The sequence below is a fragment of the Antechinus flavipes genome, chromosome 2, assembly GCF_016432865.1.
Source record: "Antechinus flavipes isolate AdamAnt ecotype Samford, QLD, Australia chromosome 2, AdamAnt_v2, whole genome shotgun sequence".
Lineage (NCBI taxonomy): Eukaryota > Metazoa > Chordata > Mammalia > Dasyuromorphia > Dasyuridae > Antechinus > Antechinus flavipes.
The window spans coordinates 386,651,320-386,678,366 of NC_067399.1; the positions used below are offsets into that span (position 1 = coordinate 386,651,320).

The 27,047-nt window shown below is 31.4% G+C and overlaps 1 protein-coding gene across 5 annotated transcripts in view; it reads right to left on the reverse strand.

Annotated features, from left to right (window-relative positions):
* FAM13B (family with sequence similarity 13 member B) overlaps positions 1 to 27,047 on the reverse strand; it is a 160,427-nt gene that overhangs the window by 21,348 nt on the left and 112,032 nt on the right. For all 5 annotated transcript variants that reach the window (XM_051978467.1, XM_051978466.1, XM_051978464.1 and 2 more), the window contains exons 8-13: positions 12,835 to 12,876; positions 10,909 to 11,064; positions 9,405 to 9,534; positions 3,023 to 3,087; positions 711 to 762; positions 77 to 227 (exon numbers count right to left, since the gene is read on the reverse strand). In XM_051978467.1, coding sequence (XP_051834427.1) covers positions 77 to 227; positions 711 to 762; positions 3,023 to 3,087; positions 9,405 to 9,534; positions 10,909 to 11,064; positions 12,835 to 12,876 — 596 coding nt within the window. The remainder of the gene's footprint in view (positions 1 to 76; positions 228 to 710; positions 763 to 3,022; positions 3,088 to 9,404; positions 9,535 to 10,908; positions 11,065 to 12,834; positions 12,877 to 27,047) is intronic.

Sequence of the window (27,047 nt, forward strand, 5' to 3'; positions counted from 1 at the left end):
GATTCAATTACAATGTTTGTTTTATGTCAATTCAATTACAACATTAACTTAGGAGGAAAAAAATGAATAAAATTACCTTCCCACTTATCACCATCAGAAACATTCTTCAGCTCTAAATGGGGAATATGCAAACATGCTGCTTCACCATGACCACCACCACCACTTTCACCTCCTGGCACTTCCGATTCAGTGTTGGCATTTAAATCACAAATCTTGCTACTAGGATCCTATATTTAAGGGGGTAGGGGGGAAGAAAAAGGATTACATTTATCAACAAAGCTATCTAGTTTTAAATAACAACATATCCACACTGTTCATTATAGCACTTATTGCATGTATAGCCAACCAACTTTATACATTTTCACTCTCTAATGTATCATCAAAGTTTTCAGTTTTTCATACCCTCTTGGTAGGAAATTAAATACAAAGAACTTCCTTAGACTCTAGAAAATTTTTGTCTATAATCTATAGTCTATAATCCAAATTCTACAAAAGTACCAAAGCTACTTCATTACAATATATTTATCAGTGGTGAAATTTAAATATTCCATTCAAGCTCAAATCAGAGCAATAGATATGTGCACACAAAATGTCTAACATTCTAACTTGGGGAGAGGGAGAGAGAGAGGGAGAGTGGTACAGTCAGAACAAGAAAGCTAAAGAAATGATAACGTGCTTTTTGAAATCACATAATAAAAGGAAATTCTTACCAGAGTCAACTGTAAAGATTTGCCACTATCATCAAAAGGCACACACTCATTTCTAAAAACACAAAACAGACTAATTACTCTTTTTAAGAAAAAACTATAAAATCTATTAGATATTTCTTAATTGAATTCCTTTCTTCCCCAATACAGTTAACAATTTGAATGTGAGAAGAGAAAATGGCAACTGGAGGTATGTACATTCTTTGGAGCCCTACATCTGGAGAATTTCACACTACCCAAAAAGATCCACAGAATCTCTTTGGACCCATAAACATTGAGTAACTCCTCCCACATTACCACCAACTCCCCCTAAGAAAAATTCCCCCCCAAAAAAACACTTTTTAAAAAGGAAAATCCATAACAAATATGGAAACCAAGGTACATTGGAAAGAATTTTTCTGTACAAATGTCACTTGTTTCAAATAGGTTTGGAGGATCTTTTTTTTTCCTTCTGAGAACATTTAGTTGTTGGGTGCAAATGGCAGCTTAAAAAAGTGAGGGTATGGCTGAATATGTTTTGTAAAAATGTACAACCTATGAGGGGGAGTTTTAATGACAAATGAACTTTAAAAATCAAAGTTCTTCTAAGCCATTCTTCTTCCTTCAAAATGTAGAGTAAAGGCAGATTTTTTTTTTCCTAGTTAAATCATATCACCTTAACTTTTTACTAAAAGACTTCCTTTTTACAAGGGCAATGTTAAAAGAAAATATGTTAAAAAATATAATATTTAGCCTCTACCTATTTTCTCAATCAAGTGTACAGGTGGAATTCAAATTCCATAATAAACGTAAGAACTGTGGAAAATTATTTCATTTATATCACTACACAAATCATTGCTTCCATGTGGCTATTTCTTCACCCAGAGAGGATTCATGATTACAACTAGGATTAAGAAACTAAAATTTGTAACCCATTTTCTCATTTTGGTTCTCGCTGGGTGTGTGTGGACTGAACTGAGTAAAGTTATATTTTTATGGGCCTCAAGAGCTCAATTTTATGTACTACTGTAGGCTGAGTAGTACCAAAGGTAATCTAGGAACCTAATTCTTAGCAGCATAGGTATTAAACATGCAAGTCTTACTCCACCTAACCAACAGTACTCCTTTGGTTCCAGAAACAAGTTTGCTAACCTACACACAAGTTGAAGAGGGAAGAGGTTTTCCAAAAAGATTGAGTCCTCACTAAATGGATCCTTATTGCTCTACCAGATCCAGATGTCATCATTCTGGGGATGCCTGTTAATGATGTTAATCTTACATCTTCAGCCCATAGCTTCAACTCCCTGGGCTGGAATGGGGATCATTCCTGCCTCCTGAAAGGAAGCAAAAGGAACTACTGTGAGCAGGGAATCTGTGGACCTTAAGAGTTTGGGGATCCTCCAGAGACATGACTCCAAAGAATTTACTTACTCTCAGAGAACAGTGATGTACTGAGGAAGCGAGACAGTGGAATTAAAACAACTCTCTTTGGCTGTGGCAATTGATTATTATCAATTTAGCAAATATGTATTTTCCATGTTTCACAAAATTGACTATTTTATTTGCAATACACTCTTTCAAACATAAGTAACCCAAAGTGCTAAATACATACATGATTTCCTAAGAAAGTCTTTGTTTTACTATACTTCTTTGGGGCAAAAAAAGCATGTAACAAGAAACTATCATGTGATCTTAAATATGTACTAGACACAAGTTCTGCTTGGTACACTAAAAAGCACTCTGGGAAGCCAAAATTCTACATAGAGTCAGTCAATAATTAGAATACTCATTGATAATAACTGAAGTCAGGAATCACACACAACACTTAGGAGCTGCAAGTTACTTAACCCCAATTCCCTTGAAAAAATAAATAAAGTACTAGAACATACCAATGATGAGTTCAAAAGGGAATGGAAATACTCTACACATATTGTTTGAACAGATATATCCCAATCTAGCAATTATCCAAACTTCAGATACTAAAAATTAACAGTGAGAAAAACCATTCATAATGCTAATGAGTTTCAAAGCACATTGTAAATTTTGATTTTTTTCTGAGAATAACTCAAAAGTTTTACATGTTTCTAATAATGAGGAAAAGTGCTGGTGTTTTTCTTGAATATTTTCCAAGTCAAGTCTACCTGAATCACTATACCCTGGTAAAAAAGATATACTTGCAAAGTATAGTCTTTGCAATTAGAATTAACAAGATTTTGATTCTTATTATGTCCTAACAATCTATGAAGATAGACACATTCATTTAAATTTCAAATCAAAAATTGAAGAATTACTATTCCCCAAATAAATCAGGAAAAAGTTAATAAGATAATATGTACCTCTGAACTTCTTCATCTTCATCATCACTATGTTCAATACATGGCTCTAACAGTATACCTAAAGACTGATGACAAAAACAGAATCATTACCATGTTTAGTTAATGGGGCTAACATCAGTTAATTAATATAGAAATGAACATATTATAGGGAAAGAATTTTAAAGTCTCAAGCATTTGTTGTAGGGTAAATGAACAAATGTCCAATTCCATTACTCTTTTATCATATCATCTAAATGACAAATAGGCATTGATTTCATTTAGAACAGAGAAGAATATCAATACCAGTTGCCCCTCAAAACCAGAAAGTTATCAAAGCAAAGTCAGGAGAGTCCCACTGAAGGCATTCCTATTCTTCCACAATCATAGTGCCTACCTCCAAAAACAAGATCTCCCTATATTATTTTTGTTTTTTCTCTCTAGCTATTAGCACATGTACAATGGGATCTCAGAAATAGTATCAGTAATAGTTACTAGAAATTTTAAAATATAACTTTATAGATTCTTTTACATCAATTTTCAATTTCCTCATCCATCAAAAGAAGTTCAAAAAAAGGTCTCACGTTTCCTTCCACTTCTAACTTTCATTTGGAGACCACCAGCTGAGATTGAACATTACAAATATAAACTGATTACACTGACATAGATATATTTAGCATTTAGGGTTACCTACACTGATTTGACTTTGAGAAAAAATTATGATTTTCATAATTATGAATATAATGTATGTAATGAATATATTTAATTTAGATCTCTAGAACTGCTTTTTCTGACTTGGGAGTCAGTCTTAAAATGCAGCTTGAAACGATCTATCAATTCTTGACAATGTTTGCCTGTATATGTTAAGTTAATCGAACCAATGATTGTAGAATCTGTTCCCTATCTTTACTCTTCCAAAAACTGTGTGTTCAGAACAGAATACAATACTCCAAGGATGTGGTGAGACTATGGCAGAGTAGAGTTAGATTATCGCATCCCTTGTAATATATATACATATATATTTATTTATTTATCCTAGAGAAACAATCTTAAGTGAATTACATAAACAGACTTAAAATGGAAATATGGTCCAAGTGTTTTGTATCCCTCAATGTAGCTCATGGTGTTCTATTCTGGGCACTATTGTCAGAAAACAAATGGTAGAATTCAATTTAATACCCACAAAGATGCTTAAGCACTTATGAGAATCTAGCTTCCATAATACAGTAAAAGCGTACTATGATAGTCTAATTGGAGATTCCTTCAATTTAAAAGAATAAAAGGGTTATTTCTAATGTGCTAAAGACTGGATTAGTCTATTAAATAGCCTAAATATTGTTACTCATTATAACTTATAATGATTTACCGAGAAAATTTCTTTAAGCCTTTCCTATATACTTAAAGCATTCTTCCTTATGTTAGCTACTTATGAATGTCTTTTCTATTAGATTGATAAGTTTTTAAAACCAAGGATAAAACCTAATTTATATCTGCATCAAGACTTAGCACAATGTTTAATATAAAATAAAAGCTCATTAAATGTTGAAATATACTGTAAGAGAATTAGATTTAATGTAGACTTAAACCTAAATCTACTGATTTTTATTATTTCCTAATTTTAACTATAAACAAATCATTTGACTTCTTGTATTCAGTTTTGCTCATTATAGCAACTAATGCCAAGAAGGAAAGTGACTTGTTCAGGGTCACACTAACATTTTGGGTATATCTGAATAATCATACATTCTAAATTAATAAGATAAGAGAATGAACAAAATCATTCTGATCCAACTTATTTTTATGAGATAATTATATATTCTTAGCTTCAGCTAATCTATTTGTTTTTTCCTGTGTAAGACATTCTATTTCTCAACTCCACACTTCTGAACAGATACACTCTTCCTCCTCTCCTCCATTTTTGGAACTCTTGGATTCCATCCCTTCAAAGCATAATTCAAGTGCCACCTTCAAGAATATTTTTTTGATTTACTCAGTTATTACTGATTTCCTCGCATCCCTCAGTAATTATATATTTGTTTTGTGTATCCTGTTTATCCTTTATCAAGGAAGCACACTAAGGTAAGCATAGGGAGAATACACAGAAAAAATGAAAACAATTCTTGCCCTCAATCTGATTACATACTATTTCTCCTTAGGGAGAATATATATATATATATGTACTCCTCAATGTCAGATGCTGTCCCACTGTTGTACATGTTCCCCAGTGCCCAGTACACAGTATAAGCTTAATGGTTGATTTATAAAAGATAATATGGGAATCCTAAAAAGGTTTCCAAATCTTTCCTAAATGATGATACCCATACCCTAATCTCACTCAAGCAGTTAATCCTATCAAATCAATGTGGGGGTGGTTGTCTCAAGCTGTTAAAACTAAATTTTTAACAAGTTCATTATATTGTAATTTGGTCACAATGGATATGTATTGATAAGGGCAACATAGGTTAATAATATGCCGAAGAATGCATCAAAGAAATAATGGACAAATTTGCTGGTTTAGCACTAAAAACTAGCATTACCAAATCAGGAGTCAAATAACTAATGGTACATATAATAAGTTGACACTAACATAAAATACTTCTAGGCCTAACTATAAAGTAAGTCAATATAGTTACAGAGATTCTTAAAATGGCTCATTATATTCTTCCCTTGAAAAAACTGGATAACTCTACTCCTAATGGCACACAGAAATATCTATTTTTAAAAGGAAGAGATAAGGGGGATATCCAAATGAAGTCTCTCCTTAAAACTCTCTTATGCTTATCGCCTTAAGAAATCCCCAGAAGAGTTTTCTTCTTGAAGATTAAAGAACGGAATAGACATACAATACAGTAGTAGTACAATAGTATATGATTGTAGTAATATTATATTTGACAAATGTAAATATTTAAGCTCATGTAATTTTGGTTCAAAAATTTACCATTTGGTAAAAATTGTTGGGAAAATTGGAAAGTCTTACAGAAACTGGGTATAGATCAATAGCTTACGCTATTTACCAAAATGGATACACAATCTAAATATAAAGAGAGATACATTACCTACCAGACTTAGGAAAAGAGCTTATAAACAAGATATAGAATTGTGAAATGGACAAAATTTTGCACAAATAAAAACAACATAGCTAAGATTAAAAGATAAGCAAAAAATAGGGAGGATATTTTTATATGCAGATTCTCAGATAAAGGTATCATATCTGAAATATATAGAAAATTATGTCAAATTTGTAAGAATATTAATCATTCTCCAATTGATAATTGGTCAAAGGATATAAGCAGGCATTTTTTAAACGAAGAAATCAAAACTACAGGTAGTCATATGAAAAAGTGCTCTAAAACAACTGATATGGGAATGCAAAAAAAAAAAACAAGTTTGAGATATCATTTCATACTTAAAATGATAGAAGGGGAAAATAACAAATGCTGGAGGGCGATATGGAAAAATTGGAACATTAATACACTGCTGGTAGAACTATGAACTGATCCAACCATTTTGGAGAACAAGTTGAAATTAATCCTGTAGAGTTATAAAACCCTGTATTAGATTTGTTTCCCAAGGTGAATATAGAAAAAGGAAAAGAAATAAAATATTTATAGCAGCTTTCTTTGTGGTAACAAAGAACTGGAAATTGAGGAAATACCTATCAATTGTAAAATGGGCATTCAAGTTGTGATATACTACTGTATGTATATGCTACTATGCTCTAAGAAATGATGAGCTGGTTGATTCTAGAAAAACAGATTTTTATGAAATAATGTAAGAGCAAAGAGAGCAGAACCAAGAAAACATTGTATATGGTAACAGCAATACTGTTTAAAGAGTCAATATAAATGAACAAATTATTCTGAGTTACATAAATATTCAAATCAATTACAAAGAAACTATGGAAGAAGAGAATCCAATATAATTGTATATGCAAAAACTCAATAACTCAAATCCTTAGGACAAAGCATAAATTTCATGGTTCACACCAAAACTTGAACAAAAGATACATAAGTATTTAAGTCGAGAAGCAATACAGCACAATGAAGAAAACTGGTCTCACAATCAAGATGGAGCAAGTTCTTTTAACAGATTGGGAGACTATCAATTACAAAGTTATTTTAAGGGCCAAGACATATTTCTTCAGTATGCTGTAGTCAGCCCATCTTAGCTGTTTATCTGGACATCTTTTTATAGCAATGAAAAGATATCACTGGTATCAAATGAAATTACATAGATCACATGGCTAGTACTACCGCTCTTACCTCTAATCCTTGTTTCCAGCATGCAGGAGAGGATATTTTGGATATTTCTTACATATCAACTATAGCTATCTGTCTTTCAGTATGTATTCTCTTAAGCCTTTTCTTTCAGGACAACTACAAGTGCCTGCCTTGTACAATATGCTACAATATTACTATTACAAGAAAACAGTAACCAAAGAAATATTTCTAAACATTTCTAAACATTCCAAATATTTCTGCATTCGATACACACAATTTTTTAATGGAAATGCAAATTAAGAAGCATTTCTAATCTAGTTTATGATTAAGAACTTTTAACATCAAAAAAGTCTTAATTGAAAATTAGAAACTTGAAACAAAATGTAAGCAAAACTGAACTTTAAACACAACAGCAAATGGAATAGAAATGTTCTCAGTAATTTCATTTAAATGAGTTTCTAATGACTCAAAATAATATTTAATGGCAATAATTTTCTTTGACATCTACCTGATGTCAAAAAACTATCTGATCTAATCTATCTGATTAAGTGCTTTAAAAAAAAGTTTTATTGAATGTTTTTTTCTTTCTGTATTACAAATATTTACAGATTACTTCCTCTCTGTAAGAGATTTCTTGTAATGATATAAAACAGTTAAATAACATTAATGATTCAGTGAACTCATCTTCAAGTATATTCAAATTTCATATCTGTAGCACCTATTTTTAAAAAATGCAATAATTCTATTTTATCTTCCCCCCTTTCATTTAAAAAATAGAAACAAATTTTTGTAACAAGTATGTTTTGTCAAAAACCAATCCCTCATTATTCATTCTCATTCATTCTCTGTCTCTGTCTCTCTCTGTCTCTCTCCCCCTTCCCTCCCTCCCTCCTTCCTTCCCTTTCTTCTTCCCTCCCTCCCTTCTTCCTTCCCTTTCTTCTTCCCTCCCTCTCCTTCTCCTTTTTTTTCTCCCTCTCCCTCTCCCTCTCTTTCTCCCTCTTCTCCCTCTCCCTCTCTCTTCCCTCTCCTCCTCTCAACATATTTATACCTGTATGTATGTCTCCCCACATATTTATGTATGTATGTATGAGATTCTGCATGCTAAATCCATCGTCCATCCCTCTGTAATGGAAGCATGTTTCATAATCAAATATATGAAATCAAGAATAGAATGAATGGATCTTTGTTTATGTGATAAGCATTATATATCTAAAATCAAGAGCTATATTTTATTCATAAGAGAAATAACTAAAATCCTTTCCAATAAATTCAATGGGAACATAAGGATGTTCTAATTAGGGAAATGCAAATTAAAGAAATTAGGAAAGTTTATCTCATTACCATCAGAATGGTAAAGATAATCAAAAAAAGAAAACAATAAATGTTGGAGAGATTATGAGAAAATACAATATGCTGATAAGTGCACCTATGAATGAGTACAAGCAGTGGTATGCCAATAAATGTTTATTTAACCAGCATTCTAAGAGAGAAAAATGTATCATGATACATTTTTCAGTATACCCAATATCACTAACCTTTTATCTATCATTTTCTTAAGTTGAGACAATCAACAAAATAACAAATGAAGCTTTATTTTATGGCACTTACCAAGGTATATAAAAAACTTACTAGAATTTTTAACAAATTGCCTGCTGTCTCAATTTGAAAGGCAGAGGGGAAGGGGGAGAAAGAATTTAGAATTCAACATTTTAAAATTTTAATGTTATAAATTTTCCCTACATGTTATGGAAAAAATAAAATATTATTCCAAAAAACAAATGAAATGCTGAGTAAGTTATAATATATGAATATGGTGTTATGCTTTATTGTTATAAGAAAGCATGGAAAAAAGGAAAAAGATGTTTTTTAAAACTTGTAAAAAAGACTTAAATTGATACAAAGTGAAGTGGTCACAACAAAAAGTACAATTTATTCTATGACATATATATCATAAAAATGAACATTTTTAAGAGCTTTTAAAAACAGATGAAGAAAATGAGCAGAAAAAGAACAATTTATACAACAACAACATAAAAAGCAAATTGTGAAAGAGCTATAACTTCTATGCTACACTAATCTGTTAGTGAAGATACTAAGTTATAACCATTGTCAAAGGAAAAACATGAGAAAATGAAGAATGTGAAACAGTATATGACAGAAAATCAGAAAAGCTGACTTTGTCTTACCTGGTCATTTTCTTCATTCTCAAAAGCAAAATCAGGCTGAACTGCTTCATTTTCTAAATTTGTGCTAGCCAATGTTTCAGAGCAGTCTCTGATACTCTCACTAGCATTATTATCACCAGCAATAGCATCCCTAGTAACAAAGATGATAAAAAGACTGTTAGGCTACATGGTTAAAAAAAAAAAATTAAACAGGCATACATTTGTGTGTATCTGTACTCTTCAGGCTAAAAAGGCACAGTTTGCTAAACCATTTGGAAATATTTTGAAAATTATTTAAAAGCTATTCTATCTGCAAGTAATCAATAACTAAGAGTCAAAAGTTATTCTAATTTTGCATTCACAATATGAAATATAGACATAAAATCAATTAGTAATTGGAATTGATAGAAGAGTGTAAAAATTTATTATTATATTCCTCTATGAAATTAATCAGAATGGCTAGTTACTACAGACTTGCCTTATTTAACAAGATGGCATAATGAAGAAAGTACCAGACCCAGAGTCATCAAGATCAGAGTTCATATCCTGTCTTACTAAGTGTATAAGGCTGGGCAAATCATATATGTCCTAAGTTTCTTCATCTGTAAAATGAGGATGATAAAACAACAGCTGCCTCCCAGGGGTGTTGTAAGGATAAAATGAGATAATATTTACATAGCTCTTTGCAAAAGATAAAATATGACAAATTATAATTATTGGTAATATTACTTAAATGGGCTGGAATATCTTGGAATATCTCAAGAAACTATGCCAGCCTTTTTCTATACAAACGTAACAATGCTAAAATGCCACCGACAGCACACATGATTTGCTTTATCAATTGACTGGTCCGACAATGAGAAGCATGTTGTAAACACAAATGTGCACATTGACTTACTAGAATAAATTAAGCACTTTTACCATGAACAAAATAAAAATGTCCTAAGAACTCTGTTTCTAGTGTATCCTTTGGAAGATAATTTCCACAAGCAAAACTTCTTGATATCTGTACTCTCATATTCAACCTATGTTATCAAAAAAAACTAATTTGGATTGCTCTTTTTATCTTTCAATATTTCTCAGCTTTAGCTCACACTTAAATTGCTACCCTATCATATAATCTGCATTTAGTTCTTGTAATAATACCTCATGAATCAATTTTCAACAGTTTTTTTTTTTAATCTCAGAACCATAACTTTAGAACTACAAAAAAAAAGCTCAAAGGCCTAAAGCATCTGTGAATTTCCCCAGTCTTTTCAATTGGTATACAATTTTCTGAACTGTTCCAAATTGGAAAAACTATTTATGAGAGAACACAAATACTGTACTGCTTCACAGTAAAATACTACAAGCGATAGCAATAACAAGACACTGCTAAGAAAAAAATTTGACCTTTTGCTTTTAAATAAAATGGGTTGAATTTGGTAAATTTAAGCAGAAACTTTACTTAAAAATAAAAAAACTAAATTTCACATTAAAGCCAGCTTTACATTCCTGCAGTAGCAAAACATAAACAGTTTCTTACTGGTTATTAGATCCTTCTCCATCACAATTTATATTTTTTGCTTCATTATTATGCCCCACACCATGCTGTTGTAAATTCTTTAGATCATGATCTATGCTGCTCTGCAGATCAAAAAGGTGCTGTTCCACAGCTGCTCTAATTGTTCTTTCTAAAATGCTACAAAAGAGAGAATGTGTTTTAAGAAAAAATTGCCAAAACATAACATTAAAACATACCTAATAAGTTTTTTAAGTAAAGGTTGAAAAGCTGGATGGAGCGCAGGAGAGAAATGAGAGCTTGATGTGGAATTTAGAATTCTTTTGTATAAAAATAGCAATTAAAACTAGGGCAGCTAGGTGGTACAAAGGATAGAGCATCAACACTTGAATCAGGAAGACCTGAGTTCAAATTTGACCTCAGACACTTGACAATTACTGGCTATGTGACCCTGGACAAGTCGCTTAATTCCAAGAGTCTCAGCAGCCCCCCTCAAAAAAAAAAAAAAAAAAAAAAAAGGAAAGTAATGAGATTACTTAGGGAAAACAAAGTATAGAAATATGACACAAATGACACATATAAACGAATACTATTACTATTAACTGGGAGGAGGGGGGGGGGGGGGGGAAGAGTAATCAGAGAACACTGAAATTGGGAGTCCAAAAGAACCAAATCAAAAATTCTACCTTAGACACTTAAGTAACTCTATAATTGTAGGCTAGTCATTTTGATAGTCTAATACCTTCCTCTCCCATACTTTCCTTCAGAGCCTCATAAACACTTAACTAGTTCTAGCAACATATATGTCAACCTCATTATCAATGTGTACATTCTTGGAAAGTATATTGCCAAGGTAGGTGAGTTTATCTACTGCATCCAAAACTCTTCCATTTACTATAATTGATGATTCCACTTAAATATGGTGTGGTACTGGCATACTACTGTGAGAGTTATCCTGATAATTCATTCTTTATTCAATCAGGAAAATTCAATTAAAGGTATAAAAAAAAAAAAGATTTACCCATATCCCACAGACATATTCTTTAAAATAAGCATGCCTAAACTGAACTCATTTCTTGTTGCTCTCTCCTACATATACTCCATTTTTCTTCCAACTTTCGCAATGCTATTGAAGGCACCACTTCCTTTCAGTTTTCAGAATTTGTAATCTTGACTCTACCTATGATGTTTTACTTTTCTTAACTACACATATCTACTCAGTTGCTGAACCTTGCTGTTTTTCCTTCATATCTCTTGAATCCAATCCCTTTCCACTCACACAGCTACCATCTCCATCCAGATCCTAATTACCTCTCATTTAGATTATTATAACTTCTTAATTCGTTTCCCGTCTCAAATCTCTCAACACTCAGTCAACTAAACTTGCATTAGAAGTTGCCCAAACTAACACTGGTGGTTTCCTAGTAACTCTAAGATAAAATACAAACTCTTCTATGTAGCTTGTAAAGCTCTTCAACCTGGCCCCAACATAACTTTGTAGCCTTGCTAATTTATTATTCCCCCTCCCACATTCTGCAATCCAGTCAAATGGCCTGTTTTTTTTTTTTTTCACTGAAAATACACTACTATTTTAACCCCATCCCTTTTCACTGAACATCTCCCATGCCTGGAATCTATTCCTCTTCATTTAGAAAGCAGCTCAGATACCATTTTCTACATAAAACCCTTCTTGATTTCTCCAACTTTTAGTTTCCTCCCTCTCACAGTTCCTAGTACTTAAAATATTTTATGAGTGTATATGTATATGCATTTATAAAAGCATCTAAAATTGTGTATAATTTTATATATTTTAATTATTATCTAGAATTATGTCATAATTACTAATTACTTACATGTCACAAAATTTTATATAATGTTTTGATATAAAGTAAAGGCAATAATCTATATATATATATATATAGATCAACAAATAACAAATATGCTACTTACTCTGCAGAGGCTGGCAAGATGTTGATGGGAGTTATATGAGCACTGTAATCAAAGAAAGATTATTTTTAAGAATTAAAATAATAACAGCATTAGTGAATAAAGTAACATACATTCTCACCAATCAAGAAAATACATTAAACCAAGAATGTTTTCAGAAAATTATATTAAATACTTTTTTTCAGAAACTAACTGGCTAAAGATATGCAACAACAGATAGACAGACAGACACATAAACAGACCTGTCCCTTCAATGTGTAAAATAAATTTACCCTTTACCTACTTGCATATTAAATGGATATATAACAGAAAAGCAAATAGCTTGATTCAAGACTTTAATTAAGAAAAATTCACTAAGTTGATTTAAAAAAAGGTATGATTAAAGATTTTCTAAGATAACTTTTAGAATCTGATCATATCTTACTATTTGCTTTTTTTCTTCAACCATCAATTATACCAACTCCCCTTCATTAGAGTGCCAAAAGATCACACACAGGTGACAAGATAACCATATCTCCATACAAGACTTCAGTTATCGGCTGAGTCAAATCCAGCATAGTCATCTCTATTAATGTCAACACAAGTTCTGCCTTGCAAGCTACTTTCAATCTCACCATCACCCCTCTCCCCGCCATCCACACATCATAGTTGGATATAGCATCGCTCTGTAACTGTCAGGCAGGCAGTGAATATTCATTAAACATTCCTATGCCTAGCATGCAAAAAACTGTGAAGTGACTTGAGAGAAATAAGGCTTAGATCAACATCTCATAAAATATAGCACAATGATCTTAACATGGATAAACAACCTAAATATAAAAGTTATATCATGAACAAATTAAAGGAAAATGGGAAAAGACATCTTTCACAGATAAGGATAGGAAAAGAGAACCTAATCAAAGGGAAAGAGATGATCACAAGAGATAGTGAAAATAAATGCTTCTCCCGAAAAATCTGAACAGGCTTTGCACAAAATCAGTACATAAGAATAAGAAAGAAAACAGTTACTAGACAAGGAAACAGAGGAAATCTTTTGCTGCAATTTTTAAAAATAAAGATCTGATATAAAACACACACATACACACACACACATACACACACCACTTTCCAACAGAGTAAAAGGATATGAACAGATAGTTAAAAGGCAGAAATCTAAGCTATAAACAACCATATGAAAAAATGTTCCAAATAATAATTAAAATACATATTAAAATAACTGAGATTCTACCTCAAACACATTAGATTTGACAAAGATGATTTAAAAAAAAAAGAAATATGTTAATTGTTGGAAGGACTATGGGAAAACAGGCACAATAATCCACTATTAGCAGAAATTAACTTTATTAATAGAAATAGTTGTGAACTGATTGTCATTCTGAAGTATTTGAGAATTGAATAAAGAATTAAAAATTGAGGGAATGCCTATCAACTGGGGAATGATTGAACAAGCTGAGGTATATGAATATAATAGAATATTATTGCTCTATAAGAAATGATAAGCAGGAAGATTTCAGAAAAGTTTTTAAAAGACTTACATGAAATGATGTTGAGTGAAATGAGAACTAGGAGAATATTATACATAGTAAAAGCAATATTGTGAAATGATCAACTATGATAGACTTAATTCTTCTCAGCAATTTTCAGCAATGATTCAAGACAACTCCAAAAGATTCATGATAGAAAATGCTATCCACATCCAAAGAAAGAACCATGTGGTTTGAATGCAGTTCAAAGCATACTAATTTTATTTTTTTTCTAATTTTTGTTTTTTTGTGGTTTGTTCTATTTCTTCTTTCACAACATGATTTAATGTGGAAATATGTTTAACCCGACTGCATATCTATAACTTTTATCAGAGTGCTTGCCCTATAGAGGAGGCCAAGAAGATAAGAAATTTGGAATTCAAAAAGCTTATGAAAATGAAAGTTGAAAACGTATTCTTATGTATAATTGAAAAAATATATTGTTTACAAAAAAAAAGAAAAAAAAATTGACTCCCCAAAGTTAATATTTACTACATAATAATAATACTACATAAATACAAAAAATACTACATAAAAATAAACTACATAATATTTTTGGATCAATGAGGTCATTACTAATCATATTTGCCCAAAAGACCAAATAAATCTTTAAAGGACTTATATGAACAAAAATATATATATTTATAGCAGCATTTTTTGTTGTGGCAAAAAACTAGTAACTAAGGGGGTACCCAGTATTAGGGAATGACTGATATAACTTAAATTCAATGTAATATTATTGTGCCATACGAAATGACAAAGAAATGACAACATCAGAGATAAAGGAAAACCACTTGAAAAAGACTTTTAAGATCTCTGGATCAATATAATGACCAACTATAATTCTAGAACATAGATGGTGAAATATCCTAAAAAAAGATAATATCCTACTAAAGATGGATTCAAGATGTAGAATGAGGCATATTTTTGGACATCAGCAATGCAGGGGATTTATTTTGACTACAAAAATTTGTTTAAAATTTTGGCTTTTTTTTTTTTTTTTAAATAGTGGAAGGCTGGGGAAATAAAGTAAAAGAAAAACAAGGAAGCTGTCAGTGGCTGACAAAAATAATAAAAAGGAGGGAGATTGTGTTTTCAAGTACCCAGGAAAATAGAAAGAAGGTCAGAAGTTAAAAAAGGAAAACATAATACCTCTCAAAGTTTTGTGATTAATATTATCTACTCAAAAGGAAAAGTATATATAGTAAGACATTCACATATAATCCTTTTTTCCTGTTCTACTTTGTTCATGAAAATGCTCATTTTATTAAATATTTGTTAAGTTCAAAATGTCATCAACTATGAAATGGAATATGAATGAAATAGAATATTATTGCACTATGAGAATGGACAAAAAGGATGAATTCAGAAAAATCTAAAGATGTATGAACTAACAGTGTGAAATGAATAAAATTAGAAGAGAATACATCAATATTATAAATGAAAAAGCTCTGAAAAAAAACACTAATCAACGCAATGAACAATCACAACTCTGAAAGATTGACAAAATAGTATTTTCTACTTCATGGGGGTAGAAATATAAATGCAGAATAAGACACTTTCATATAAAGCTAAGGATTTTTTTTCTTTTGTCTTGACTATATTTGTTACAAGAGAAGGCTTATATTTTAGAAGTCTTCTAGAAATGAGATGAAGTACAGGGTAGTAATACTATTATTTCTTCCTCATAACAAAAAAGACAATCAATGAAATATTTTAAAACTACAAAGAAAGTAGAACCAAGTTTAGAAGGGGACACAGTCAAGCAGAGTAATGTGATATTAACATGTTACATTTCAGACATACTTTTTAAAAAGATATGTGCAAATATATTCATTTTGTATACAATCCTTTCTGCTGGCCTTCTTTATTAATGAAAAGTTCGTTATTTGCTGATTTTCTAGATTCACAGTATTTTTAATTTTTAAAAAATAATGGTTCTAATGGTTTATGGCTTAATGTGTCTCCCCACATGAGTAAAACTTTTCCTTTTATAGATGGTTATTTAGCTGAAAGGATAGGTTTCTCACTTTTTTATGCTTGACTTACTAAAGTAAAATTTTTTACTAAAATTTTTTTTACTAAAAAATATAGTGCATATATTTGAAGTTTATAAGTAAAACTGAAAAGAACTAATATTCAACAGCTTAGCTTCAAATAACCTGGTAAAAATTACACATAGGAGTAACTTTTCTCTCCTTACTTTTAAAGGCTGAGGTAAATTTTTAAGCAATTTTGGTCAATGGTTTTACAAAACAATTTCAGTTTTTAAAAAACTTACAACATGAAGAAACAAATACCTAAGAGATGACAAATGTGGAAAAGAAATACCTATGCCAAATTAAGATTGCAAATTTAACTACACCAGCCCAAGAAAGTCAAAGTTCAAGTTCATTTCACACTACAGTTGTCTAGGTTAAAAAAACATGCTCCAGTAGTTAGAGAAAATAATAAAGCATTGGAAATCTATTTTAGGGCCCAATGACTTATTGGTTATGCTACATAAGTTAACTCCCACATGTCTTGATCACAAGATGGGGGGAAAAAAAAAACTGAATTCTTTGAATGCTTAATAGTGACTATAGGAGTCAGAAGATCTGAGGCCTAGTAGACCCTGCTCAAGTTCTGGCAAAGTTCTGAACAAATAATTTCACCTCCGTGTCTCAATTTCATCACCTGTTGAGTAGGAATAGGACCACCTGCCCAACCAACTTGATAGGAATGCTAAGATCAAATGAAATAAGATAGGTGAGGGCACTGTACTAAAAATAAACTTCTTATGCATATGTAAGGTATTGTTTATGATTACTATTTTAGGATGTTGTGAAATTAAACATCCTAAAAGTTCTCAAAGATCCTCTCATGAAACACGTCAAGAATTTATTCTGATTACTAACATCACTGATTCTATGTAGTAAGACTCTGAGAACCTTAACATTTACAAGTCCTGCTTAGATTTCAATTTACATTTGTACTTTCTTAAGACTTTCTAAAACAGAATTATAGAAATGTACACAACAACTGTAAAATTGATCTACACGAATGCTCAGCATTACTCAAGTAAAAGTTTACAAGTCTGGTAATAGCTTCCAAAAAATTTGTGAATGTCGTACTACTGTAAGTGCAGTCTTTTTCCTTCCTCTCACAGAAACCAGCTACATAGAATCAACCCTAAACGAAGGGTAAAGTTTTAAACTTATAGTTCAACTGCTTCAAATATCCCCAAAAAACCAAGTCTATTTTTAAGTTAACCATAATATATTTTAAGTAATAATCCTAGAAGAGTGGAAACAATTCTGGAGTAAAGAATCAAAATGACACCTAAAGATTACTTAATAGCAGCATTACCTTAGGCAAATCACTCAAATATTGTGACTCTTATTTTCCTCATTTGTATTTGGGATAACAGTATCTACTTCGTGAGGTTTTTGTAAAGATCAAATAATAAAATATATGTCAAAACTGCTATTTAATGTGAGCTATTATTAGAACAGAAGCAATTCTAGAACAATCTTGTCTGTACAAATGAAACAATATATGGATCCTATGAAAATCAAATTAAATAAGGTGTGTAAAAATACTGTATAAAATATAAATAAACCTGTTATTCTCATGCAGTCAATGTGGACTGGGGTGTCTTTAAAAAAAATTTAGGAAATCAATGAACATTATCTTCATCCATAATGTTACTTATAATGTCCTGTTCCCAGCCAGTAGCTTGTGAGAACAAAGCTCAGAAAGAGCTCATAGTTAGCTCCTTCCAACCAGCCAAACCAGACCCACTAAAAAAAAAAATCTATCTATATCTACTAACATTAAAAACTGGAACTTGACTCCCTCTAGCCTAAACTTTTTAAGATGGTAACTTTCAAGATGAAGTCTTAAAATTCTTTACTTAAACTGACAAAAAGGCTCATAAACCACCTCCCTCCTATTTATATATACAAAACTGAATGAATTGCAGCCATTAGCCTATTTCTCACAGAGGTACATAAGCTAAATATGAGTTAAATGTTTGGTACCTTCTGCAGAGACATATAAGCTATCACAGAATTCAAGTAGTCGCAAGGCCAAAGGTGAGCCATCATGCCATAACGCCCCAAACAAAACTTAAACTTCAAGAGTTTCTTGTTATTCTAAAACAGCAAAATCCCTGCTGCACTGTAAAAAAAAAACTAGCTAAAGAATACTTTTTTCAGCTAAAGCAATCAATTCCTGAAGCTCAAACAATTTTACTTCTAAACTTTATAACTGGAAGCACTGCCTTGGAGTCACACATCTTGAAAATGAAACATAAATCTCCCTATAAATCCCCCTTCAACAGCTAAAGAAGTACTATGTTGACTCACTTCTGGGTAAATATATTTTAGAAAAGACACTGGTAAGTCCTAGAAGAAGAGAGTGCAACAGGAATAGAAATGGATCCCCAAGTTTCTATTTTAAATACGCAATAATTTTTTATCTTGTTTAAATATTTATTGATTACTAAATCCAGAATCTTAACAAAATTTAAATCCTTCCAATCTACTTTCTTGATACTCTCCTTTTTGTTTGAGTCCTTCAAAATCTACTGGCTTGATAGTGATATTTGGGAGTGAGTCTTAAAAAGAGGTTAGAAGGACTAAAACAAAAAACTAGAGTAACCTTTGTGAATCCAGTGAAAATTTAAAGGTATATTAAAAACTTGATCTGTGCCATAATTTTTTTGGCAACAATTCCTAAGAAAGATTGCTATAAAAATTTTTCAGAAATGCCAGTAGTTAGAATGTTCAAAATAAAAATACTTAACTTCCCCTCTTTTGAAAAATTCCAAGGAAAAAAGTCTATTCCAAAGCCACATTCTTCTGTCCCTTTACTTCCTTTCAATGTGTCATTTAATTTACGAATAAGAGAAGATGATATAAGAATACCAGTTTGTTTTGATCTATACAATTAGCTAAGGAGCTTAATTTAGGTTTTAATGCCTTCATTCCTCTAAATTACATAAAAAATACAATATTACATAAAATGCTAATCAAGTTGGCTTATCGGAACACCAATAAAAAGTTTATAAGATAATCAATAAAGACATTTAATATACTTAACAGCTGAAAGATCATGAAAAGTTGCTATGAAAAAGCAGATAAACAGTAACATATACTCAAAGGTAAAAACAAAAGGCATAAAACTGAATATCCATGAAGAATATATCAAATTAGGGGTTGGTGAAAAAGGAAGGGATGAAATGAAATAGGATTTTCATGTGTAAGGCCACATACAAATTGGACCATATTTATCATTCAACTTATCTTTTGTTACTACTGAAGAACAAAGAGCTGGTAGTTACATGAAACAAATCTAGAGTGTGAAATACACTTCTGACATAACATTTTAATAAGTTTTTTTTTTCTAGTTTAAACCAGCTTCTCAGGATCTTACACTACCCAGCAAAGCTAACAAAAATCCTCAAATATACTGAAACAGCCTTAAAAAAATATGGTCATTCAATTCATCAGCATAACTCTGATTATAGTAACTACCTATACATATGACTAAAAACAGGGCATGAATTCTAGATTAGCACACACATAATCCTAAAACATTTTTCAATCAAACTACTTATAGATTCTGCAGATAGATGCTACACACAGCCTCTCAATTCAAAAATGTTAATCATGTGTTATTTATATCATGGCTATATTCATTAGCCTTAGTACAAAATAACAAAGCAAGAGAGATATATACTAAATAAATCACAAGGGACATATATTTCTTTAATCTTTAATCAAGTGTTTTGCAGCTCTAACTACTAAATAAATTCCTGCTTGATGTTCTCTTCTGTTAACTATTTTAAAAGATCAGCTTATACCACCAGTAATTTTTTAGAAACCATAAATAACTTTAAATTTATATTTTTTTGCTACTAAAATTATAACTGGAATATCATCAAATTATAAGGCCAAGAGTTTCCTAAAATAAATATATAATCATAATAAACTGTTTCCTCCATATCCTAGCTATACCAAAATTATTCTGATCAACTCACCTCTGTAACAGAACCTTGCAGGTCATTCTGATTATTGTAGCTATTCCCACTGTACATTTCTGATAAAGGGACTTCATTTGAAAAACCATAATGGCAAGTTAATAAATGCTTATGAAAATTACTGAGTTTGACTTCAGTGGCTACCTTCCAAAGGCTAAATACTTCTAGACAGAGCTGTGCTAAACTCTGCAGTCTAAATAGCAGACTGCAACATGAGGTCACTACTGACAAGAAGCTACCCAATCAACACTCCAAAAATGTCCTTCCAAGTACTTTACTGCTTTTTAGATGGAGCACACCCAAATACTTTACTGCTTTTTAGGTGGAGCACAATCAGAAATCTGAGTGAGATGCCACATACAATAACATGTAAGATTGATTTAAAAAAAAAAAAAAATCTAGCCAATCATAGATCTAAGGTCCCTTCAAGCTCTTATTAGATAGTCTCTTAGGAACCATAATTTCATTCATTCACATAAAGGACATAAATGTCAAGTTGATTTTTAACAAATATAAGAAATGAACAAGTAGAAAACAAGTACAAAATGGCCAGACTATTAAAGGTTCAGGTAAAATAAATTAAAAAAAAAAGATCTAATATATTGGATTATTTGCAATGTAGAAGAGGGGGTGAGGAGAAGGGGGGGCAGGATTGGAACATAAGATTTTGCAAGAGTCAATGTTGAAAAATTATCCATGCATGTGTTTTGAAAAAAAAAACATATATTATATATACATATATATATATAATAAAGAAAAATATCCTAATTATCACCATTTTACAAGATGATTTCTTCTGATTTTAAGGTAGATGCTTTTTGTGATATTAAAAAACAAAAGGTCCCTATAGAATGAAAGCTCTCTGAGAGTCTGGATAACACATATCTTTTTTTAAACTTTTGTATCACAATAACTTAGTTTAATACACATTAAGCACATAACAAATCAATGAATTCATCTCAATTATAAAACATAGGCCTTTTAAACCTAAAAAAAGTAAAAGATACATTTTTTTCTCTTCCCTTTTAAAAAAAGAAATTACCAAATTAAATATTGCAACCACTTTATTAAAACAATAGGCTACCAGGTCTACCTATAGTCTTATTTATGGCTCCATAAACAAATTCTGAGAATTAGAAAAGAAATTAGAAATCTTTGTGTCCAATGAGTTCCATTTTAGAAAAGAGAATTCTCAAACTGCAGTTATAATATCCAATAATTTTAGATCACCGATCTAGACCTGAAAGAAACCTTAGAATTCCTTTAATCCAACAACCTTCTCATTTTACAGTAAAGAAACTGAGGCCCAGAGATTGTAGGTGATTTGCCCAAGATCACCCAAATAGTAGTAAATAAATACCAGAGCTAGAATCTGAACTAAGGTCCAACAAATCCAGCATTTGCTCCACCATCCCACACTGCATTTCACTTTAATCACCTTCAAAATAAGATTTGACTGAATTATCTTTAAAACATATGTCTTAGAACACAAATTTTCATTCTGTTTGTTTATTGTAACAACATCAATTTTTAGGAATTTTCTAACTGCCATTATTATTCTTTCTCAGCCTGGAGAATATAAATCAATATTGATTGCTACAGAATATATACATCTAAACATCAAGAATACTAACATTTGGCAACATGTATGACTTTGAAGTTTCTAAAGAACTTTATAAAAATTATTTCATTATTTTCTTAAATAACTAGGAGGTAGGCACTATTATTCCCGCTTTAGAAATGGGGAAGCTGAGGCAAACAGCTACTAATTCTCTTGATATTATTAAGTAAGATCTGAACTCAGATTTTACAAATAACAGTTAAGTCCTTGTTAGGATCTTTGTATGTAACAGAGTTTTATTTTACCTCTCCCAAAAGCAAAGTATTTACATTCATGTTTAGAATACCAAGTCATAAGCACCTCCACAAAACTTCTGATCTTTACTTAAAGGAATAACTTAACAACATTCTCCTGGCACTGCTCCAAATAGGCTACCATCCTGTGTTATTTCCTTTCTTTCTTTTTTTTTTTTAATCTTTAAAGTTACCACAAAAGACTCCCCTGCTCTTTTCCCAATGTCTTCATCCATCTGGGTTAAGAGAGTCCCAAAGTAACAGCATTACTGGCCAAACCCTTTACAACTAATAAATCACACAATTTAACTCATTCTCTTCAACCAGTTACTAGTGCTACTATATTATAGACACTATAATATACAATTAGCCAAGATGCTATACTGGAAAAGAAGAAAACAAATTACAACCTTGCTCAGCACCTATCATTATCCTGAAACCCCTAAAAAGAGAGAGCAGCTCTAACACATATCTAAGACTTTTCTCATAAAAAAAAGAAAAAGTGGATCCCAATACTCATTAAATTGCTTTTAGAAACATGAATTATATGCAAATTTCCTTTTCATCTCTATTCAGGAATTGGAATATCACATAATTACTCATTTTGAGAGATATTTGTTGGAAAAAAAAAAAAGAAAAGAAAAAAGAAACCAATCAGCTCTCCTCATTTTTAAACTCCTTGAACTCAAAGAGCCTCCACATTCCATTTGTTGAAGTAAAGGATTTTAATTTAGCAGCACAAAAAAAGAAAAAACACTGACTTGCAGTTAGGAATATTGTTTTCAAATCATAATCCCTCCAATTAACTGTGACCTTAGAAAAAAGTTACTTTACTACTCTCAGTGGCTAGGTCTGTTTACTCATTTGGAAAATAAAAGGAATTTACAAAGCTATCTTTAAAAATCTTTTACAATTTTTTTCTTTAAAAATCTTAAGTTATACTTTTTTGAACCAAGTGTCACAGCAGATATAGAGATTCAAAGTTAATTAGATATTTAATTCTTCCTAGCTCTGTGACCCTGGGCAAGTCACTTAACCCCAATTGCCTCACCAAAAAAAAAAAAAAAAAAAAAAAAACATAGCATTAGAGAACATTAACACTAGCTTCCAAAATCCTTATGTATACTAACAAAAAAAAAAAAAATGATATTTGTGTGTTTTGGGCTAAAGATATACATTAAGAAGTCTCCTCTTAAAAAAAAAAAGTCTCAATTTATCTTACTTCAGAATCTGTACCTTTAAAAACAAAGAATTGCAGATATATTCAAGAACAATCACAAATGTTCACAAGCAACGAAGTACATAAAATTCCATTTGAACAAATGTAGCTTCCAGAATGATGTCATTGCATTCTAATTATAAACACACAAGGAATATTTCTATCCACAAGAGGGGAATATTACTTGGAGGATTTGTTTAAATAAACTAAATGATTCTCATTATATTTGGCAAATGTAAGTTTCTTGGGAGTTTTGTATATTCAGAGACTGTTTGCATTTGGAAGAGGACCAGTCAAAAGCCAAGCCAAAAAAAAAAAAAAAAAAAAAAAAAAAACTGTCTTCTGCTCTAACCTTCTCTACCTGTATAACTCTGCTCAGTTCCCCAAAATAAGCATCTGATATCTTGGCAAATAGGCAGAGTTTATAGTAAAATAATAATAATAATAATAATTAATTCTAATACAAAATTATGTCCTACCACTTCTTTTCATTAGATAGGCTCATTGAGCTAGTAATAATAACCATTCATACTTGTGTTGTTCTTTTTTTTTTTTTGGCTAAGGCAATTGGGATTAAGTGACTTGCCTAGGGTCACACAGCTAGGGAGTGTTAAATGTCTGAGGACAGATTGAACTCAGGTTCTCCTGATTTCAGAGTTGGTGCTCTATCTACTGTGCCACCTAGCTTCCCCAAGTTGTGCTTTAAAGTATTCAAAGTGCTTTCCTATGACAAATTTGTGATGTAAAGAGTACAAATCCACTCCTAAGTACAAATACCTTCTAAAATATTCTCCAAATGAAAATCTTCACTGTCAGGGAATTTAACTTATACAGTGACCCATTCCACTTTTCTATCAGCACTGCAAGGAAAATTTTCCTCTAAGAAGCTGAAAATTTAGCGCTATACCAATCAGACTTCCAAAAAACTATTTTAATGACCTAGAAAAAATAACAACAAAGTTCATATGGAAAAACAAAAGGTCAAGAATTTCAAGGAAATTAATGAAAAAAAAAATCAAATGAAGGTAGCCTAGCTGTACCAGATCTAAAATTATATTATAAAGCAGCAGTTACTAAAACCATCTGGTATTGGCTAAGAAATAGACTAGTTGGTCAATGGAATAGATTAGGTTCAAAGGACAAAATAGCCAATAACTTTAATAATCTAGTGTTTGGCAAAACCAAAAACCCCAGTTTTTGGGATAAGAACTCATTATTTGGCAAAAATTTCTGGGAAAATTGGAAATTAGTATGGCAGAAATTAGGCATTGACCCACACTTAACACCATACACCAAGATAAGGTCAAAATAAGTTCATGACCTAGGCATAAAGAATGAAATTATAAATAAATTGGAAGAGCATAGGATAGTTTACCTCTCAGACCTGTGGAAAAGGAAGGAATTTATGACCAAAGAAGAACTAGAGATCATCATTTATTACAAAATAGAAATTTTTGATTATATCCAATTGAAAAGTTTTTGTACAAACAAAACTAATGCAGACAAGATTAGAAGGGAAACAACAAACTGGGAAGACATTTTTACAGTCAAAGGTTCTGATAAAGGCCTCATTTCCAAAATATAGACAGAATTGACTCTAATTTATAAGAAATCAAGCCATTCTCCAATTGATAAATGGTCAAAGGATATGAACAGACAATTCTCAGGCGAAGAAATTGAAACTATTTCTAGCCATATGAAAATATGCTCCAAGTCATTATTAATCAGAGAAATGCAAATTAAGACAAGTCTGAAATACCACTACACACCTGTTAGATTGACTAGAATGACAGGGAAAGGTAATGCGGAATATTGGAGGGGATGGATGTGGAAAAACAGGGAGCAGAACCAGGAGATCATTATAAACCTCAACAATGATACTGTTTGAGGATGTATTCTGATGGAAGTGGATCTCTTCGACAAAGAGAACTAACTCAATTTCAATTGATCAAGGATGGACAGAAGCAGCTACACCCAAAGAAAGAACACTGGGAAATGAACGTAAACTGTTTGCATTTTTGTTTTTCTTCCCAGGTTATTTTTTACCTTCTGAATCCAATTCTTCCTGTGCAACAAGAGAACTATTCGGTTCTGCACACATATATTGTATCTAAGATATACATATTCAACATGTATAGGACTATTTGCCATCTGGGGGAGGAGGAAGGGAGGGGAAAAGTCGGAACAGAAGTGAGTGCAAGGGATAATGTTGTAAAAAAAAAATTACCCAAGCATAGGTTCTGTCAATAAAAAGTTATATTTAAAAAAAAAAGAAAGAAAGAAAGAAAAAAGAAGCTGAAATCAGCTTCCCTAAGTTTTCCTAATGGTTTTATTTTTTCTACTTTCTAAGACCAAGAAGAATCAATCTCATCTTTATTCTATGTCACAAGCCTTCAAATACTTGAAATTACATATTGTATGAGAACCAAGAATGGTTCTTTTCCTATTCCCTCCTCTGCCTCTTCCCCCCACCCCCCATTCTTACATTACTTCTCAATACCCAGTCAAATTTTATGTTCTCTTGGGCAAACATCCCAAGTTGCTTGAAATGATTTTCATATGATAAAAATTTACTATAGGAACAAGTAATGTACAAGATTTTTAAAAGCTCATTTCCTGAGTCAAAACAGTATTTTCTCTAAAGAGATGAATTTGATGGCAAAAACTTCAGATTCTATTTCTATGAAGTTTTTCATCTACAGAATCTATAAGAACCAATTAAGTAAAGTACTATTACTTAAGTTCCATCTATTAAAAAACAAAAATACCTTCACTAGAAAGAACACCGTGTAAAAACTGCTATTTAGTAGTCATTTACCTATAGCAATAAATAAGAAGGTCACATGAGGAAAGAGAAATGGTAAAAACCTTTAAGAACACTAACTTTAACTATTGAATAGTTTACATACTTATTATCATTGCCCCATGCTCGACTAGATTGCAAGTGTTCTCTGAACCTTAAAGTGCTATGCAACTGTGAAAAGTACTATAAGGACCTAAAGGTAGAGAAACCATGTCTTAAATTATCTTCATATTCATTTAAAAACCAAGCTACATATTATACATAAAACTCTACATTATATTTTCCTGTGTTTTTCACATAGTATGTATGCTATTAATTGCTTGGTGAATTAAGAACAGTAAAGGAATCCTTAGATGAAAGTGAATAGAAAAAGGTGTCAAAAGGAAATCATGAAGAAAAATCATGGGTTAAAAAAATCAACTGCAACTCAGAAAAGTATGTAATCAATATATGCAGAGATCATATTTTTCAAAATGTATGCCATGGGATTTGAAGGGGGACAAAACTGAAAAACTCACTTCCAAAAGGATGAATATATCTAGAATACAAAAGCTACTGAGGTGAATTTAGCCAATGACATATAGCCACTAAAAGTCACTGCTGAAAAACATTTTAAATGGCATCATTTGGTTCACTGTCACAAACAGAAATTATACAGAAAGGGAATGGGACTTCTCAGATGTTAAAATCCTTGTCTACTTATGTTCTGAAAAGCCATCGAGAAGTATTTATCCTCTTATTAAGAGTCCCTACTAGAGAAAGCAATGGCCAACTACAGCTTGGCAGTAATTC